Genomic DNA, 20,096 nt, shown 5'->3' with positions numbered 1-20,096 from the left:
TCAGCAGAATTCAATACAGTAAACTGATGATTGCAATATCTGATCTGGCTGTGTGATAGTAGGAGCAAATGTAACTCCATTTCGTTTTATGACTTCATCCTGTAAAACAACCATGCCAAGTAGAAGAGTCATGACTGGGGCAAGATGTTCTTTTCCTTTTGCTATAGAAACCTTTAAGAACACAACACTACCTTATGGGGTATTGTTTCTTTAACTAGGGTAACGGGGCTCTGTTTCTGTAACTGGGGTGACTGGGCTAACTGTGATTGGTTAGGCTTCCCTCCACTTGACTGCACTGTCCCGCTTCTGTAACCTGGCTTGCTTGCATTGGCTAGACCCCCCAAACATCTCTTTTGCAGTTTTTAGGCTTATAAGTAGTGCCCTTACAATTGTTCAGGGCTGATCAGGGGAACAGCTTTATGTTCTGGTCAGTCGCCACCAGTGTGCTTCAATAAAGGCTTGATTCAATTATACGTGAGTGGTCTGGAAGTCAGTTTATGAAACCCTGGGACGAAGCTTTAACTATAACAGCTGTATAAAACTCTTGAGATCACTCCTTCATAGTGACTTCATAGTGATTATTAACTCTATCCAGTTCACTTTGTTCTAATTTTATTTATTTATTTTTTAAAAGAGAGACAGAGAGAGAGAGAGAATTTTTCAATATTTATTTTTTAGTTCTTGGCGGACACAATATCTTTTTTTTATTTTTATGTGGTGCTGAGGATCGAACCCAGCTACCCACGTGTGCCAGGCAAGCACGCTACCGCTTGAGCCACATCCCCAGCCCCTAATTTTATTTTTGACAGTACCATCTCCTTGCATGTATTCTTAACTGCATCGTACACATGATGTACATGGGACACACAGTGTTATTCCCCAAAATACCAAGGGGGTGTGCAGTGGATGGGCTCTTCCTCCCAGATGCTCTTTAATCGTTGGGCCCAAGATGCCACCATTGCTTTTCTTTCTTCTTCTGATGAAAACTCAGGAGCAAAACTGATCTGAGGGGCAAGAATTTTAAATCCACAGAAGTGCAAAGCGCCATGCTGAAGACATAAAGAAAAGAACTGATCAGAAACCACATCCTTGATGTATGATTCAGTGAAATGATAAAAGGGAGAATGATAAAAAAATAAACCTTCAAAAAATAAAACAACTCTAAAGCTCTGAGGTCTGGAAACCTGTGACTTCCTTTTAACCTCAGGATGTGGGGAATAGATGAGCAGAAGAACATGGAGCAACTAGAATTTACAGATTTTCACCTGTAATTATTACTGCTGTTTCCAACCCTAAATGTCACTATTTTGATAGACTAGACAAATTATGGTACCTTCATAGGATGGATCATTCTAGACTAAGGTTTTTCTAGATATAGTATGTCACTATGGTTGAAGTTATTTGTAAATGAAAACTACAAATTTTAAGCATTACTTGTTGTATGCCATTTATATAAAAGAGCAATAAACATAACTAACCTATTAATAAAAGTTATGTGTACAAGAATATATATGGGTCTTAAGAAAATAAACCAAGTTATTAAAAGTGATGATTTTGTGGGGTTATAGATTGAGGGGACTTTTTATTATTTTTTTTACATTATCTCCCTTTGTCCTGTAACATGTATTTTTTTGCAAACTGAAAAAAAAGTAGAGATTTTTTTAAAAAGAAAGAATTTAAGTGGGCCTGTGAAGAAGCAAGCTCAGATTTGTTAACTGTCCTCTCGTACTTCAGCGGAGTGTCACTAGTTGGAATCACTATTCTTTCTCCTTTCAAAAAGGATCACTTGTTTTCTTAGAAATCTCACACTCAGTCCTGTGCACTGCTTTCTTTAAAACCCACATCCTGGTCCAGGCCTGCCCCATCAGGCGGGTAGGTGGAGTGGAAGAGGCTCACACACCTCTTACTACAGTATTTTTTTCTCACACAACATTATTTCCAGAAGTCAGCTTTTCAGAAGCACCATTATGATCAACAGAAGAAATCAGAAATGGTCTGGGTGAAAAAGTAGTACTTGGAAATCAACGGCCTCCATAAATACAGAACTAAGTTTTAGAAGACACAATGAAAAAGTTGACAAAACCAGCAACAAAGGAAAGGAATTCACTTAAAAATAAATGTGAACTCCCTGAAAGGAAGGTTTTCATGGTTTGAAAAGACACATAATAGGATTAATTTTGCTAACATCTAGAATGCTGGTAAATCAATTAAAAAAAACAGACCCGTGGGCAAAGCATGTAAATCTAGAGTTCACAGAAAAAAGGCAATTCCTACTTCTTCTTTTGATTTTCTTTCTTTCTTTTCTATTTTTTTTTTTTTTTTGTGGTGCTGAGAATCAAAGCCAGCACCTCATGCATGCTAAGTGTGTGCTCTACCATTGAGCTATACTCTCTACTGCCACAACATCTATATCTTTACAAGCTCACAGGCTGTGCTCTTCTCTATATATGCTCTCCTCTGATAGAAATCCCTCATGACAACCTGGAAGCTTCAGGTCTCCTCAGAGTCCCTCACCTAGAGTCTGCTTCTCTGCATCCTTGCCCCTTGCTCTGTCCCTCACTGGGGAGCACTTTGCACATGGACAACCGAGACTGCTAGAACTCACTCTGCCTACTGCCTTCCCCTTGGCAGATGCCCACTCCTTGGCTACTCATCAGGCCCAGGGTGTTCACACAGGCATCAAGAGTCCACCTCGGAGAGCAGGTCAGAGTGGGGAAGCTCAGAGTCTTGGGTACCTGGAGTGTGGGCTATCTCCATGGGGAGCTCAGCCAGCAGAGGCTCCTGAGAGGCTACGTGGAACACAGGGCCTGGGGCACCTCTTGCCGGGGCTGAGGGTCTGCATGAAAGGCTCTCTTGGGCCTTCCACATACTCATCACACACACACACACACACACACACACACACACACACACACACCTGGAACTACCTCTGAGCCATTCTGGTCTCCACAAAGCAGACAACAAGCTAACCAGGTTTGGCTTAGCTTTGGGCCAAATATCAGAGGCTACAATTATAATACATATTCCCTACTGATCAGCCTTTTCAATGCTCCCAAGTAAGAATTCAAAAGGGCAAAATGTTACCGTCTGTATCCAAATATAGTGAGAATGGTGTGGGGTGGCAGGCTCACATCACATGTCATTTCACACCTTGGAGAGGTGGGATGTACAACAGGCTAGCATGGCATGGAAGCCTTTTGTCATCTGTTTACCTGGAGTGGCCACAGAAAGTACCGAACATCTCCACTGACCCCTGCTTTTGAGTACATCTCGGCTGTGCCTCCCGTGGTTAAAGAAAGGAGGGCTAGTTTATCCTGCAGGAGAGAGAGCAAATGCATTTAATGCGGATGCCAGAAGAGGATGTGAGTGCTACGGTGATCCTGGCAAAAAGGTTTACGATGGCCAGGGGAAAATAGGGGGCCACTCACATCTCCCACAGGCCCATCCACAGGTGACAGCTATATCCCAACAGGAGGCAGAATGAAACAAAGGGACCAAGTGAACGCAAAAGCTCTCACATGCCCACTTCCAGCAGAAGCCAGCTTCCAGAGACACCATGTGAGTAGTCACTACTTAGGTGCTGTCTACAGAGCTGAGGAGGAGTGGAGCCCAGCACTCAGTGGCCACTCAGTAAATGACGGTGTCACTCGTGGCCCAAGACAGATCTTGTTGATGAGATTTGCTTTCCTCACATACACTCATTGTCTGAGGCTCTCAGAATTTGAGTCTCTAATTTTAGCAGGAAATTCTTTTAGTAAGAAATTCATAGCTGCTAACATTGTGCATCTACCAGATTCCATGCATTGCTCAGTGTGCAGTGTGGGTGTTGCATTCTCTTGTTTCATCAGGCCCACATGGGAAGTTCAGAGGGATGAACTCATACAAGGCCAGGGATGGTCTCTCCATCATGGAGTAGATGACCTCTGGAGCCAGGGCTGACCACTTTGCTGCCCATATTAACTTGCCCACTTCATCCCTAGCCCAATACTCAGCCCCCACATCCACTAGACAGAAAGATCCACAAGTTCAGAAATGATGGTTTTCTCATCTGTGTCTAGCACTCAATGCTGTGCACATAGTAGATGCTCAATCAGCACTTACTTAAAAAAAAACAAACCAGCAGCAAACTATAACTTGATAGCTGCCTCCTCCTTCCTCCCTCTCTAATAGTCCAGTGATCCTTGTCCCTACAGCACATACCTTGAGAAAACCAGAATCGTAGAACCCTGGGATGTCGAAGGCGAACCCTTGGCACAGCACCCTGTCCATCCAGCCCTTCAGGATAGCCGGCACGCTGAACCAGTACAGCGGAAACTGGGGACAGCATATTAAGGAAGAAGAAATACTGTGGCTTGTCTCAGGATTCCTAAGTTAGTCTGTTTGGTGATACAGAACAAATTGCACTCTCCTCCTCCCTGGTGGATTGACTGAGCCAATCAACGACTGAGAAGAAGATGCTGTGGAAAGATCATACACTTCCCACACCTGGGGTGAGTTGTTAAAATCTGGTGTCAACTGGGACTAATCAGATCCCTTGCTTGGAAATTCTGGATCTAGGGAATCAAGGCCTTGGCATGCAGCAAGAGAAACAGAACTAGGGGCTGGGGTTGTGACTGAGCAATAGAGTGCTTGCCTAGCATGTGCGAGGAGCTGGGTTTGATGCTCAGCACCACATTAAAAAATAAGTAAATAAAATAAAGGTATTGTGTCCAACTACAACTAAAAAACAAAAGTTAAAAAAAAGAGAGAACAGAGCCAAGGTGCAGGGAGATGTGGATGGATGGAATCTGGTGAAGAAGACATCAGAGATGTTCCAGCTTGGGTCCTGTGTCCCTGTAGCCCAGCCACAGCTCTGTGCTGCTTGTCTAGGAGACTCAAGTGGCCAAAGCCCTTGGTATGAACTCCCCTTTCTTTCCAGTTTGACTTGGATTTCTGTTAACCCACAAATTACCCTAAACACATGTGTTTACTTGACTGCTGCTTCTGTAGTGGCAGAAAGGAGCCTATATTCTCCTTGGGACAAATACAGGTAAAGTGGCTGGTGTGTGTGTGTGTGTATGTATGTGTTTCAACTAGTGAGAAGATGGAAACAAAGTTTTTCCCCCATAGTAATCAGGCCTTTGACTGATATTGCCTTGATAAACATTTGAGGCCTTTGACCCACATCCTTGATAAACAGTTGGGTAGAGAAAACTGGCCTTCAAGTGGCCCAGCATGTACAGGGTGGGGACTTAAAGAAAATGAAGCAACAAGACCTGCATGATTCTACTGTTTGTGGACCACTGGGCTAACAGAAAAATTCACTCCTGTTTACACAGGAGGTCAGAACTCTATAATGGCTGCATGAATCTCTCTACTAAACTAAGTAAAGTGTTGTAACTAGGTAAGTGTTACAACTAAGTGTTGTAACTAAGTACTGTGGTACAACACTCACCCAGTAAGTGTGTGAAAATGTGCTAAGGAAACACTGTTGCCACTTCTAGGAGTGCAGAATGTAGTATTTGCAAAGAGTCTTATGTAGGACGAATCTCATTCAATACATTAATTAAAGGAAAAACAAACCTGGAATATCACGAGATCAGCTTCCTGCACCTTTTTCTGCTCCTCAATGATGTCACTGGTTAGACAGTTTTTCTTGTAGGCTTCATAGGCTTCCACCCCATAACTGAAGACCTCAGGATTAGAAAGGTCACCTAAGGAAAGAGCCAAGTGCTCTCACTTCCAGGTGAGAGGTCACAGCCTGTCCCAACAATTTCACTAATGCTATGTGCATCTGGACTCCTCAAAGTGAGTCAATGACATTTGCTGTGATCCAACCCAGTTAGGCCCTACAAGGGCCACTCAGTGAGCATTTCCCACCCACCAGATGCTGTGCTGTGCACCCAACACACTTCTTATGCTCCTAACAACTGATGACATCATACTAGTTCTCTACCAGTGAGAAAGCCGAACTTTACAGAGCTTAGTAGTTTGTTTGGTGACACCCGATTCCTAAGTAGCAGAGGCAGGCGCAGAGGTGGGATGACTAGAGGAGCAAGTGTGACTTCCTCCACTGTTCCATGTGCAAACCTGGAGTCACTTTGACAAAAGCCACAAAGGGAAGTGAACTAGCCATCAATTTGTAATTTAAAAAAAAAAGAATGTTCTTTGCTTCCTCTTTTAACCTATTTGTATTTGATTTTCATTCAAAGAATACACACCCAGTGCTTTTAGGTATAAATCTTGTCTTTTCAAGAAAACCGAAGAGAGTAACTACTATAGGCCAGAGGCTGTGTGGCACCAGGGAGGTAATCAGATGGGGTCATAGCTGCCATATTACATCAAGCCTGAGACCCCTCTGGGCCCTTTAAACCTATAGTTGTCCCTCAGTATCCACAGGCATTTGGTTCCAGGACTTTCCAGGTCACCAAAATCCATGGAAGCCCAAGTCCCTTACATAAAATTGTGTAGGATTTGCATAGAACCTACAAACATCCTCCTGTAGACTTTAAATCATCTCTAGATGACTTCTAATATCTCACGCAAGGTAAATCTATGTAGGCAGTTGTTATATTGTATTGTTTACAGAATAATGACAAGAAAAAATGTTTTTATATTCACTACAAGTGCAATTTTTCCTAGATATTTTCTTTCTTTCTTTCCATCCTTCCTTCCTTTTATTTTTTTAAATTTTTTTTTTTAGTTGTTGACAGACCTTTATTTTATTTTTATGCAGTGCTGAGAATCAAACCCAGTGCCTCATAAATGCCGGGCAAGTGCGCTTCTGCTGAGCCCAGCCCCCAACCTCCCTATTATTATTTTTTTATAGCATCCTTTTTAAGCTTTTTATTTAATTAATTAATTTATTTTTATGTGGCGCTGAGGATCAAACTTAGTGCCTCATACGTGCCAGGCAAGCATTCTACCACTAAGCCACAATTCCAGCCCTTCCTTCCTTTTAAATTGGCACTGGGGATTGAACCCAGGGGTGTTTAACCATTAAGCTACATTCCAAACCTTTTTAATTTTTTATTTTGAGACAGAGCTTTGCTAAGATGTTGAGGCTGGTCTTGAACTTGTGATCCTCCTGCTTCAGCCTCCTGCGCTGCTGGGATTACAAATGTATGCCACTTCGCCCAGCTCCAAATATTTTCAGGGTTAGTTGAATCTGTGGATGAGAAATCCACTAGGTTCACTATATATCTATAGAGTCTCAAAATAACACATGGTATGCAGTGGGTTAATATCTAGAATAAGATCTACAACAACCCACTCCAGAAGGTTAAGTATGCTTGCCTCAGGGCTGTGGTGCAGACCTGGAGGATATGTGAAAGGGGCTTGCACTTTTTAGCCTTTGGTTGCCTATATTTTAAAATACTTTTTACAGTAAGCAGGCATGGTGGCTTATGCCTTTAACCTCAGCAATCTGGGAGGCTGAGGCAGGGGATCTCAAGTTTGAAGCCAGCCTCAGCAAGTTAGCAAGACCATTTTTCAAAATGAAAAACAGAAAGGGCTTGGAATGTAGCTCAGTTGTAAAGCACTCCTGGGTTCAACCCCCAATTTACCCCCCAAAATAGACATTAAATTTGAGTTGGCTTTTTCACTTAAAAATTAGTGGCAAGCTGGGTGTGGAGGCTCACACCTGTAATCCCAGCAGCTCAGAAGGCTGAGGCAGGAGGATCACAAGTTCAAGATCAGCCTCAGTAACTTAGCCAGGTCCTAAGCAACTTAGTAAGAACCTGTCTCAAATAGAACATAAAAAGGGCTAGGGATGCAGCTCAGGGGTTATACATGCTCCTGGGCTCAATCCCTGGTACAGATTAAAAAAAAAAAAAAAGACACCCCCCCCCCCCAAAAAAAAAAACAGTGGCAAACAAACAAAAACAAACCAGTAGCTCCTTATCCCACTGTTCTCTATATTTCTAGAGAAATAGAAAACTTTGTTGCTGTTTGCTAAGAGAAAATACTTTATGATGATGATAATGATTTTGCAGTGCTAAGGGTCAAACCCAAACTTTATGCATGCAAGGCAAACCCCAGCCCTGGTTGATTTATTACAAAAAAAAAAAAAAAGCCAAAAAACACACAAGATGAGTACTGAATATTGTATCTGGAGATGTAGCTAACAGAACTACAAAGAAATCTGAGATATTAAATACTGGAAAAGAGGAGGTACTGTCATTATTTGTAGATGATTTGGCTGCATGTCTGGAAAGTCCCAAAGAATCACCTGAAAAGTATTACAAACAAGAAGGAAACTAGGAGTGGGCTACGCACACACACTCCTCTTCACATCAAAAAGCTACTGTCGGTTGGTAAGAATTAAACAAGATCTGTATGATGAAAATATACAAATACACCCATTATAAAAATAGACCTGATGGAAAGTCACACCATTCTCTTAGAGAAAATCAACATGAAAGGTCAGTTCATCCCAAGTTCAGCTACACATTTAATGGGACCTGGATGAAAATACCATCAGGCTTCTTTTTGATTCTAGATGGCTGATTCAAAAGCTTTTATGGAGGGCTGGGGATGTGGCTCAAGCAGTAGCGTGCTCGCCTGCATGCGTGCGGCCCGGGTTCGATCCTCAGCACCACATACAAACAAAGATGTTGTGTTCGCAGAAAACTAAAAAATAAATATTTAAAAAAAAAGCTTTTATGGAAAGGTAAAGTAAAATAGTTAGAAAAATTAGAAAATAAGATAAATGTAAGTGACCTATTCTAGCTGATATTAAATTGTATTATTTGCCAAAATAATTTAAACCATGTGGACCTAGAAAAAAACAATAGGAGTAGAACTAATAAACTGGAATGTAGTTAGTTGAAAAGTGCTTGCCTAATCCCCAGAACCACAATAAATAAAAATAAAAAATATTAAAACAAGTAGAATAGAATTTAAGAAGTGGGAATTTGGATCACAATGAAGGTGGCATTTAAATCAAGGGCAAATAGCTGAATCATGCAGTAAGTGGTAATATGACAACTAGGTAGGCATTGGAGAAGAAATTGGGCCCATATTTCAAATCATATGCCAAAATAAATTTGAAATATATAAAATATTTAAAATTAGAAGTAGCACCTATAGAATATTAGAAAAAACTATAAAACACTTTTTCTTACAAGCTTGGAGTTCATGTAAATATAACAAATTCCTGAAGTCATAAATGAAAAAGACTGATCAAATATTATCTAAATGAAAGTAAATGGAAGCTAAAAGGAAAAAGTCACCATAAGCAAAGTCAAATAAACAAAAACAAAAACAAATTAGGTAAAAATATTTTCGGGCTGGGGTTGTGGCTTAGTGGTAGAGTGCTTGCCTAGCAGTGTGAGGCACTAGGTTCAATTTTTAGCACTGCATATAAATAAAATAAGTAAATAAATAGAGGTTCATCGACAACTAAAAAAAGATTATTTAAAAAAAAGGATTTACAATTCATATTCCATACTATTGGCTTTTTAGTATATAAAGAACTTTTTAAAATCAATAATAAAAAGACTAACAACTCAATAGAAAAATGAACAGATGATATGAACAGATAATTCACCGGAAAGAGAATATTTAATATTTTATTAAATGTTAACTAAAAATAAAAATAAAATGTTAATACAAATAAGTATTAATAAATAGAATATAAATATTAAGCTATTAAACCTCACAATGAGAGAAGGACAAATTAGAACTATTTGGAACACTATCTTTTCACCTGCTAGACTGGCAATTATTTAAAAAAAATTGGCAACACTATTGGTGACAGTGAGGAAATAACATTTGTAAACATTGCTGACAATAGTGTAAACTGGTATGAGATTTACGGAGAGCAACTTGGCATTATCTAGGAAAATCAAAATGCACATTCCTTTTCACCAGTAATTCCACTTCTAGACAAACTTGCAAATGTGGGGAAACACATATGACTCTGACTGTTCACTGCAACATTGTTTTTGATAGCGAAAGATCAGAAACAACCCAAAATGTCCTTTAGTAGGGAGATACCATGACTTGGCCATACAACGGAATACTTTCTACAATAAGAAAAATAAAAGCAACCTGTGAAATGATGAGCATAATATGCTTCCGTTTTTGTAAAATGTAGAGGAAAAATGAAGAATACTCTCATGCCTGCTTATATAGCAAGGACTATCTCAGAAAGGACACAGAGGAAACTACATCCTGACTACCTTGGGAACAGAGAAACTGGGTTGCTGGGGGATAGGAGGGAAAAGAGCCTGGCACTTTGGACTCCTTCCTGACCGAGATTTACATATTTTGTGCAATGATTAGCTTTTTAAGACATGTTAAAATTAAAGAACACAAAGAAGAAAGTTAAAAAATAACCAAGCATTTATGCCGTGACTCACCAGTGATATCTTTCCTTGTGGCCCTTGGCTCAAAGTTCATGGCGTACAAATCAGACACGGTGACGGTGCATCCCTGCTGGCTCAATTCATCCACTGCCACTTTCTTCAAGGAGCCATTGAAAGACTTGGGTTCTTGGTGTGCATAGACAATGAGCACTTTCTTACCTACATCAGGAGAAGGAACATCTCCTACTGAACAGCCATTCTCCTTCGTCAAAATCCCATGAAGACTAAGTTGAAAATTAAATGCTTAGGCACATCCCTACTGTTGAAGCTGAGCAATACAATGATCTTATTGGATGACAGTTTTAAAATGAACATTTTTAAATTCAGTTATATCATAGTTCATCTTTACTTGAGTGTGCAAATATAGGTTGAGTATTCCTTATCTGAAATGCCAGAAGTGTTCTGAAATTCATATCTTTCAAATTTTGGAATATTTGTGTAGACTTTCTAGGTAAAGCCTCCATAATATGAAAATCCAAAATCAGAAATACTCTAAAATCTGAAATTTTGTGTTCAGAGAATTTTGGATTTTAGAGTATTTTTAGAGTCATGAGCTGAAAAATGTTTTGGAGCTTTAGGGATGCTCAACCTGTACATACAAACACAGCAGGCCAAATTAATGTCTTCTCAAAACGAAACTACACAATTAAATCTTTAAAAGCCTGATATAATCTGGTTAGCTCTATGAGAAGTTTTAGCCTGACTCCCCAACACCAAAATAAAAAGCTGTCAGAACTCATCTTTGTGCCAACCCTACAGCTATGGCCCCTTTCAGGCTGGTACATTCTGCTTCCATCTTCCAGGTTCATGGCAGCAGGGCACTTAAACAAAACACGAGGAACTGTCCCCTCGTCCCTTGAGGAAGGCAGGACTAGGTGAAAGCCATATCTTGGTGGCAATGCTAAAGCAAAGAGGACTCTAAGAACAGGTTTTATAGGCACTAGCTGTATCATGAACAGCAGAGGCTTCTGAACAGAGTATCGTCCACATTCATGAGAGTCGGTGGGATTATGTACTGAATTCTTCTAGAAGGTAACTTGGTGATTTGCTCTGGCAACATCTAAGACTTGACTTAAATTTTGCAGTCTAGGATCTTGAAGAGAAAATACATATATTAACTTGAAGCAGACAGTTTCAGGGTATTTGGTTGAATGTAAAAGGCTGAATTCCATGAGTTAAGTAAATTATTAATCTTGGCTTTCTCCGACTCCAGTGTTATAAAGGAATTCTACTTGGGGGCTTACCAGGAGAATGGGTGTGAATGAAATCCTGCACCAATGTTTCTCAACTAGGAGCAGTGTTGCCTGTCAGAGGATATTTCCCCATTCCAGAGCCATTTCTGATTGTCACAACTGGTGGGGGTAGGCAGAGTCACTGGACTCTGCTAAACATTCTACAAGGCACAGGGATCTCCCCATAACAAAGGATTATGTGGCCCCAGACATCAGTAGTGCCAAATCCGAAACATCCAAATCTATAGTAGAATGTACAGAATAAAGTGAATATGTATATTCAAAAATGAAAGCATTTCCATGTTATATTGTTGAGTGAAAAAATAAGTTCCAAAATTCGCTGTATAGGTGTGCAGGTGTCTGTGCCTGCATGCATGATAAACAAACACAAAAGTACAGATGGGGCCAGGGGTGAGCTCAGTGGCAGAGATTCTGCTTACCATGCAGGAGGCCTTAGGTTTAATCTCCAGAACTGGGGGGGGGGGGGAGAAAAAGAACAAGGAACAAACAAATAAATAAAAATGGAATTATTTTTAAAAAAGTAAAGAAATAATTTTAAAATTGGGACTTGAAGTGTAGTTTAAAATTGGGCTCACTCACTCACTGAACAACTATTTTTTGAGGACCTACTATGTCACCAGATGATTTCTGGAACTGGAGGCAGGGTAAAGACAAGGTAAGTATGGCCCCCATTCTTGAGGAACTTGCCTTCTGGGGGGGGGGTTAAAAACAGACAAGAAAACTAAAAATATTCAAAACAAGATAATTCCAGAGAGTGATCCACAGTGTAAATAGGTTTTACACACTGCTGTGTTGTTTGGGTTTAGATTTTTTTAAATATCAAATGATATATTCAATCTTGGATTAAAAGTCTAACTCCCCCATAATGAGCCATTACCTGCCATGCCCGAGGAAGAGGGAGGGATTTTCTTTCTCTGATTTGGTGTGGCGGCTCCAGGCTTTCAGGTGCAGTCACTCTCTTTGGTGATCCCAATAATCTGAAAGAGAAAGTCCACTCAAGGGAGGTGGGCAATGCAGAGGTGAGGTGCAAGTACAAAGTCTAGGCTCTCTGCTTCAGGAGGACATGTGCATGCATCAGAAAAAAAGGCTCTTGGGAGAGGCAAGGCTTCCTTTGGAGACAGGCCTCCAAGGACAAATCATGCCAAATATCAAAACCAACACTTCTTTTTTCTCAGAGGACTTGGAACCTTCAGTGAAGGCAGCCAGCCATAGAGAAGAGGACCTGAGAAATGAGTCACAGGCAGGAAGCAGGCACTGTACCTTCTCAGCCTTTAGGTAATACATGAGGGTGAAGAGGCAAAGGGCAGGCACATTAATAAGCTGACATGCACTGCAGGGCACCTGAATACCCAGCTGGTGTTGGCGAAGCCCAGGAGATAGTACTGGGTGTCACTGGGTGCTTTTCCTATCTGTAAATAAGGAATTGGTTCAGTTCTTGTTTCTAGATAGAGATCTCAAAAGTTTCTCTAGGGAGGTAACCTAGGCCAGTGGAGACTTCCATATGAGATGAATTTTATCCAGATTCCAGTTTTGCTATGTCTAACTATGTGACCTGCAGCAAGTCCCTGTACCTCTCTGTGCCTCAGCCTTCTCAACTACAAAGCCACAGAATGGTTCAGGAGATACACACACACACACACACACACACACACACACACGCACATATATACATATATGTGTGTATAGTGGCTAGCACACAATATGATTCCAGAGGGCCAGGGTGGAGTTCAGTAATAGAGCATGTGCTTAGCATGTACAAAGCTCTGGGTTCAATCCCAAGCACCAAAAAAAAAAAAAAAAAAAAAAAAAAAAAAAAAAAAAAAAAGAAAGAACAATGTTAGTTCTCCCTAAGAAGACCTCAGAGGCACAAAGGAGGCCGCGTCCTCACCCCTGGCTAGCCATCTCCAGAAAAAGTAGCTTCGTGCTGAGAGAGCAAAGGTACTGCCAATAAACCTACTCCCACTGCAGGGGAGGGGGGGGGAGCTCAGATAAAACTCAACAACAAAAAACAAACAACCCAACAGGAATGGAATAGACCTTTCTCTAAATGAGGTATATAAATAAGGACTAAGCAAATAAAAAGGTGCTTGGTGTCATTGGTCACTGGGATTAACCAATCAAAATTACAATAAGATATCACCTCACACCCATTAAAATGGCTATCATCAAAAAAAAATCAACAATCCACAAGGTTGGTGGGAAGTGGAAGGATTTAGAACCCCTATGGACTGTTGGTGTGGATGTAAAAAGTACATCAGCTATGGAAAAATGGTACAGAGGTGCCTCAAAAGATTAAAAATGAAGTTACCATGTACCCTGCATTTCCACTTCTGGGTATAACTTCAAAAAATTGAAGGCAGGGTGAGATCACTTGTGCACCCACATTTACAGCAGGATTACTAATAGCCTTCAAAAAGGTGGAAGTGACCCTCTGGCTGGATACTGAACCCAGCTGCTAAGGCTACAGAGATGAACAAAATAGATGAAAATAGAACCCTTACTCTTTGGTGGGTGGGGGGAGAGACAATAAACAAGAAGACAAGGAAAGCACAGAATTCCAGACAGAGATATGTACTAGTGATGATGATAAGTAATAGTGATAGTGCTAAGAAAATAAAAAACCTTAGTAGATAAAATGGCAGGAGTATGTTTGCTATTTTAGATAGGGAGCTCAAGAAGGGGTCTCCAAACAGGGACAGTGAATATGCAGTTTGCCATGCAAAAATATGGGGTCCAGGCAGACAGAATAGCAAATAAGTGCTCAAGTGGAGACTCTGCTGAAAGGTTTGAGGAACTAGAAAGGCTATTTGGCTGGACTATGGTTTTCAGTTTCAGTTTCATTTGTTGGTTTGTTTAAGAGGTGGTAGGGGATACAGTCAGAGTTGAGTGGGTCCAACAAAGCTGACCTTATAGGGAAGGGGCAAAACTTTTATCCTAAGCCTAGCAAAAAGCCACTGGAGCCTCTTAAGTAGAAGAGTAGTACTGAAAGGTTCCCAGTGTCACTGCAGACTCAGAGATGCTCATCCTGAGATTGCCAAATTGAGGGACCAGAGACATCTTGATTTGGATCAAATGCTTCTTGGCGCCCTATGCATTTTTCAGCATTCCCAGGCCCCTCCACTCCCTATGTCTTGCTTGGCTCAGGTGAAATATTTCTATCACATATCTTGGCCGTTCAATAGCCACTTTAGTAATCTTAGTTCCCAATTCCAAATCATCCACTTCTAGAGGTTAAGAATAAGAAACTGAGGCCCACAAATGAATCTCCAACACAGGCTCTTCACCCTCAGGCACCCCATCCACAGCAAGAACAGCTCACCTTTGTTGGAAACCATGTACTTACCCAAGTCTACAGGAAGAGTCATGTGCTTTTAAACTATACATACCACACCAAATGTGTTCTATTTTTGACAAACATCATTTCATCTTAATGCATCCAAATGCTATTTTATAAAGTTTTCACTTTATTATTTCCTAAGCCTCTTTCCACAGTCAGCCCCATAAAGGTCACAGGAACAACTAGACAATTCTTTGTGTAGCTACACCATTGTCTGCTGCCCTTTTGTGCTCATTTAGGTTACTCTCCTCTCCCCACCCCAGAACTATACCTAGCACTATTAGAAGTCTGTATGATTTATACACGTTTCTTTTCATGTCTTTTCTTTGGCTGAGGTTTCCAGAGATTAAAGTTTACAGAAGTTGTTATTTTCAGAGATTACTGGTTAAGAAGATCCCGCCCCCCAGCCCCCCAGATTACCACAATGTTTTTGAAAGCACAGCCAAACTACAGCGGATCCGTGGCGCTTCGGTAAACGATGGCACCCTTCATGAACGGTGATCTTGGGTTCCCTGGTCCCTTATTAGTAATGTGAGGATAAGGCGGTCACCTATTTCACAGGGCTGCAGGCACATTAAACGAGATCATTCGTGTGAAGCACTGTGCCTGGCATGCGGTGGCGCCCAGGGAGAGGTAAGAGATCATATTTTCCAGCCTGTCCAGGACCCGGAGTGCCAGGAACCACGGGGACACACATCCACAGTCTAGCTGGCAAGTTATAAGCCAGAGACCTCTACGGCCTGCAGTCCCTCCCCAGCCCCCAGGGCCCTGGCCGGTGGGCACTCACTCTCTGGCCAGCGCGCCGTGGTAAGCGGCGGAAGGGCTCGCACATGTACGTCCGTGAAAGGACACTCCTTGTCCGCGCCAGCTTCCAACTACCCAACCCTGCCCTCGCACACTCCACTCGCTCTACCGCCGCGTCTGCGCTCTGGAGCACCCGAGCCCCCTGACAACGCGGCGTGGAGGCGCCTCGCCCTCTCCCTGAGGCCCCGCCCCAAGAACGAGCTCCACCCTGCACGCCCCCTCGCCCCCCCACAAGCTCCACCCAACCCCGCACGCCGCCCCGCCCCCCAACCAAGCTCCACCCCGCACGCCGCCCCGCCCCCAAACAACCTCCAAGCACGCCGCCCCGCCCCTCTGACAATAAGGAGGCGCGCCTTGGCTCTGCGCTGTTGCAGGCTGGACTTGGAGGCGGTGCTCCACCGCGCAGTGGAGGAGCCCTTCTCCTGCAAGCCTGGTGTGTATCCAGGTTAAAACAAAGGAGAATCTGTAACATGCTGCTTAGCAATAAAAAGGAATGAGCTGTGGATCCACTCGGCTTGAATCTCCATGGAATTACACTGAGTGAAAAAGGCCAATCCCAAAAGGTTACGTACTGTATGATTCCATTTCTTGAAAGGTCGAATTATATAAATGAAGAGCAGATTAGTGGTTGCCAGGAGTTAGGGAGGGAAGTGGCTGGGAAGTGGCTGTGCCTATAAAAAGGATCTGCGGTGATGTAAATGATCTCTCTGGCGGTATCTGTGTGTCAATTGTCTGTTTTGGTGGGTGGGGTAGTTTTGCTAGGTGTTGGGGAAAGCTAGATAAAAGGTATATAGGTAAAAAAAAAAAAAAAAAAAAAAAAGAAATTTAATCGACACAATTAAATTCAGGGCTAAAGGACACCCCCAAGAAAGTGGAAAGAGCCTATTAGTTGGTGGGAGGGAGTTTAGAGGGTATTGGTGAGCAGTTTGGGTTAATTGTCTCTTTTTTCAGCCTTTTTCTGGTGCTACCTTATTTGGTAGCCCACCTGCCATTGTGGCCCCTGCCAAGGGCCCTGGCCCTCTCCAAGCTTGTTTTTTGGTGTCCTGGGATGGTCTATTCATGCTTAGAGCAGAGAGAAGCTTTTGCCTGCATTTATAATGTTCCTAGTGAAACTTGCTGTTGATTGTACTCCATGTCAGTTCTTGGTTCTTTCTGCTTAGATTTAAGGCTTTGGGTTTTAGATTTCTTTTGACTTTTTACCTACAGTGGAACATCACAGTGTTGACTCAGGTTGGTCTGTGTGCTGCTGCTGTGAATTCCTGGTATTCAGAGGTGGGAATATGGCCTGAGATGCCCTCATAACTCTGTGCTCCCCAGCCAGAAAACCAGACATCCTTGTCTTGTGAGCCCAAATCCTAGAGGTCATCTTTATTTTGGAATAGAAAAGCAAGTGTAGGGAGCTTTAGTACCCGGTCCTTGGTCATGCATGACTGTGGTACAGCACTGCCACCTTGTGGTAGAAAGGAGAAATCACAGATGTGGAATGAGCAAGCCGCTTTCTGCTTGGGACTGGAAGCTGGAATGCCTACAATCCCTGGGTTTTTTTGAACGTTGTAAATTGAATGGTAGTTGACGCTAGGACAATTTAGTAGAAGGCCATTTTAAAAAGGAAAGAAAATAACTTCCTGCTAATCTGGTATCGTTGCAATTATTGCCAACATGTGAGATGTGACCTTTTTGTATTCTGAGTTTTAAGAGGATGTCTGTGCTCTCAAAATGAGATTAGAGTTAGCATCAATGACAAGCATCACCTCTAGGGGCTTGAAGATTTCCATTTTTTCATTTCATCTTTAAGTTGAAGAAATGCAAAAATAGGATTAGGTATTTTAGGCAAGGAGACAGATAATCCAGTTATACATTTCCTCTTCTCAACTCCCCATATTTTATTTAAGAATAAAATGGAACATAGTGAAACTACCTTAAGCCAAAGCAAATTAGCTAAGCTATCAAAGAGCTGGTAATTTTGGATTTCATTTTATAATAGCTCTTACCCTCCTGTTAAAAGCATCCACTTTCCTTTGGGAAACTTTATTATTTTTTTTTAATAGCATTTGTGTGTGTGTGTCTGTGAGATGTTATTTGCCATTCACCATTTTAAAGTGTACAATCCAGTGGCATTGATTACGTGCACAGTATTGTACAACCATTATGGCCATTTATTTCCAAAAAGTTTCCATCACACCTAACAAAAACTGTGTTCCCATTTGCTACCCTTGGGATCTTGAATGTCCTCCAAAGGCACATATGTTGAAGGCTTTGTCCCCAGCCCATGGTGTACTGGGAGGTGGTGGAGTCTTTAGGAGATTGGGTCTAGGTGAAGGAAGTTAGGTATTGGAGGCATGCCCTTGAAGGGATATTAGTACCCTTATCCCATCCCTTCCTCTCTCTCTGTTTCCCCATTACAGTGAGGTGAACAGCCACTCCCCCTCCTGCTCACTGCCATGATATGCTGCCTTGACATAGGCCCAAAAGGAAGAAAGCCAATCAACTGTGGACTGAGACTTCTGAAACCATGAGCCAAAATAGACATTTCCTTCTTCAAGTTGATTTATCTCAGGTATTTTGTCACAGTGATAGAACACTAACACACTATTTAACAATAACTTCCCACTCTCCCCTCCTCCCATCTGTAGGAGTCCAGCTCTGGCAGGGGGTCTCAGGAGACCAACAGATGGTGAGGAGTAGGAGAAAGGGGGTGGAAAAACAACACAGACACAAAAGTGAAGGTGCTAAATCCCGATCTTTCCTTGTGAAGTTAATCATATATACTTTGTGTTTTGGCAGGCTCACAGTATTTTGTGGTTACAAAACAGGAATCATTATTCAAAGAAACAAAATATTACGTAGCTACAATTAGATAAGAAGAATGTATCTTGGCTTATGCATAAGCAAGCATTTTTACTTTCAGTTCCCGTTTTGCTTTGAGCTGTTTCTGCTTAGTTAGCTTTTAATAATAGTTGGAAATGTCCCAGACTATTGGCCTATACCTTGACTATTCTTTCTTGACTTACTGACTAGAACCCGTGCCACGGTTATGGCAAGTGGTTCACTTGAAAAGAGAGGCTACTAATTTTAATCAAACAAGAGTAAGAGCACCAAACCATTGTGCACAGGAACAAGAACAAGTTGCCCAGTACTAAGCACTAATCTGTCTTCTTAATATTAATTCTTCTTCTCTAGATTTAATTTAATTTCTCAAAAACTTCCTTGACTGTTTTTTCTACAGGGGGTTTCTTATTAAACATTAACAATTTACGTTCCACAGCTGAATCTTGCATTTAGAGCAAACAGATTTATTCTTTAGAAGTAGTTGCATTAATTGGGAAAGTCATGGTTTTTTTTTTCATACTTAATGGTCATATGAGAAGTCGCAACTATACTTATTAAAAGAATACAAAAACAAACCAGCCCATTCCTAGAAGCATACTGCGCTCCTCCAGAGGATGGACGCCTTGCACCATCCACCTCAGTAGGGCCTTTCCATTGCCTGAGTCAGGGGAGGGGCGCAGCACCCATCCACTGGGAACTTAATAAATTTGTCTATTCTATATATTTCATATAATAGGGGTTCTTTTCACTTAGCTTACTTCCCTTGAAAACCGTGTTGTCAGGCTTCACCCATGTTGTAGCATATACCAGAGCTTCATTCTTTTCTCTGGATGAATAATATAAAAAGCGCATACCACATTTTATTTATCCATTTGTCCATTGACAGACACTTAGGTTGTTTGAGTACTGTGAATAGTGCTTCAAAGATAATTTTTATACAAGTATCTGGTTGAGTCTCTGTGTTTGGGCATTTGGGGTATATAAATAAGAGTAGAATTATAGGGTCATATGGTTAATCCAGCATATAGCTTTTTGAGGAGCAGTGAGTGACTACACTACTTTACGTTTCCACCAGCAGTATACAAGGGTTCTGATTTTTCCACATCTTCATCAACAATTTTACGTTCCTCTTTTTTCCAAATATAGCCATCCTAAAAGGTGAGAGAAGAGGTATCTCATTGTGGTTGTATTTTTGTTTTTGTTGTTTGGTGCTGGGGATTGAATCCAGAGCCTCATGCCTGCTAAGCAGATATTCTACCACTGAGCTGCATCCTCAACCCCTCATTGTGTTTTTGATTTACACTTTCCTAATAACTAATGATATTGAATATCTTTTCTTGTGTTTATTGACTATTCATATTCCTTCTTTGGAGAAATATCTATTCAAGTCCCTGGCTCATTGTTGAATCGGGTTGGTTGTCTATAAGTTGTTCATTTGTAGGACTTCCTTATGTATTCTGGATATTATCAATTTACAAAGAGGAAAGTTTGATTTGGGCTAAGAGTTTTATTTAGAGGTTTTAG

At 41.5% G+C, this 20,096-nt stretch overlaps 1 protein-coding gene across 3 annotated transcripts; it reads right to left on the bottom strand.

The window, feature by feature from the left end:
• Positions 1 to 653: 653 nt before the first annotated feature.
• LOC308649100 (ribosyldihydronicotinamide dehydrogenase [quinone]) lies at positions 654 to 15,939 on the bottom strand. 3 transcript variants are annotated; one of them, XM_081294455.1, is made up of 7 exons: positions 15,727 to 15,925; positions 12,480 to 12,579; positions 10,344 to 10,508; positions 5,563 to 5,693; positions 4,201 to 4,314; positions 3,213 to 3,314; positions 654 to 1,049 (listed from the first exon to the last, which is right to left on the bottom strand). In XM_081294455.1, exons 2-7 carry the CDS (start codon positions 12,484 to 12,486, stop codon positions 873 to 875), a joined length of 696 nt encoding a protein of 231 aa, XP_081150581.1. In that variant the 5' UTR covers positions 12,487 to 12,579; positions 15,727 to 15,925; the 3' UTR covers positions 654 to 872. The 3 variants fall into 3 exon arrangements, with proteins under 3 accessions (XP_081150581.1, XP_081150582.1, XP_081150583.1); XM_081294456.1 differs by lacking the exon at positions 3,213 to 3,314 and having other exon boundaries at positions 15,727 to 15,933; XM_081294457.1 differs by lacking the exons at positions 3,213 to 3,314; positions 4,201 to 4,314 and having other exon boundaries at positions 15,727 to 15,939.
• Between the last annotated feature and the right edge of the window lie 4,157 nt (positions 15,940 to 20,096).

The sequence above is a fragment of the Spermophilus citellus genome, assembly GCF_964194105.1.
Source record: "Spermophilus citellus genome assembly, chromosome: 5".
NCBI classification, from domain to species: domain Eukaryota; kingdom Metazoa; phylum Chordata; class Mammalia; order Rodentia; family Sciuridae; genus Spermophilus; species Spermophilus citellus.
This window is presented reverse-complemented; position numbering and strand designations above follow the sequence as displayed.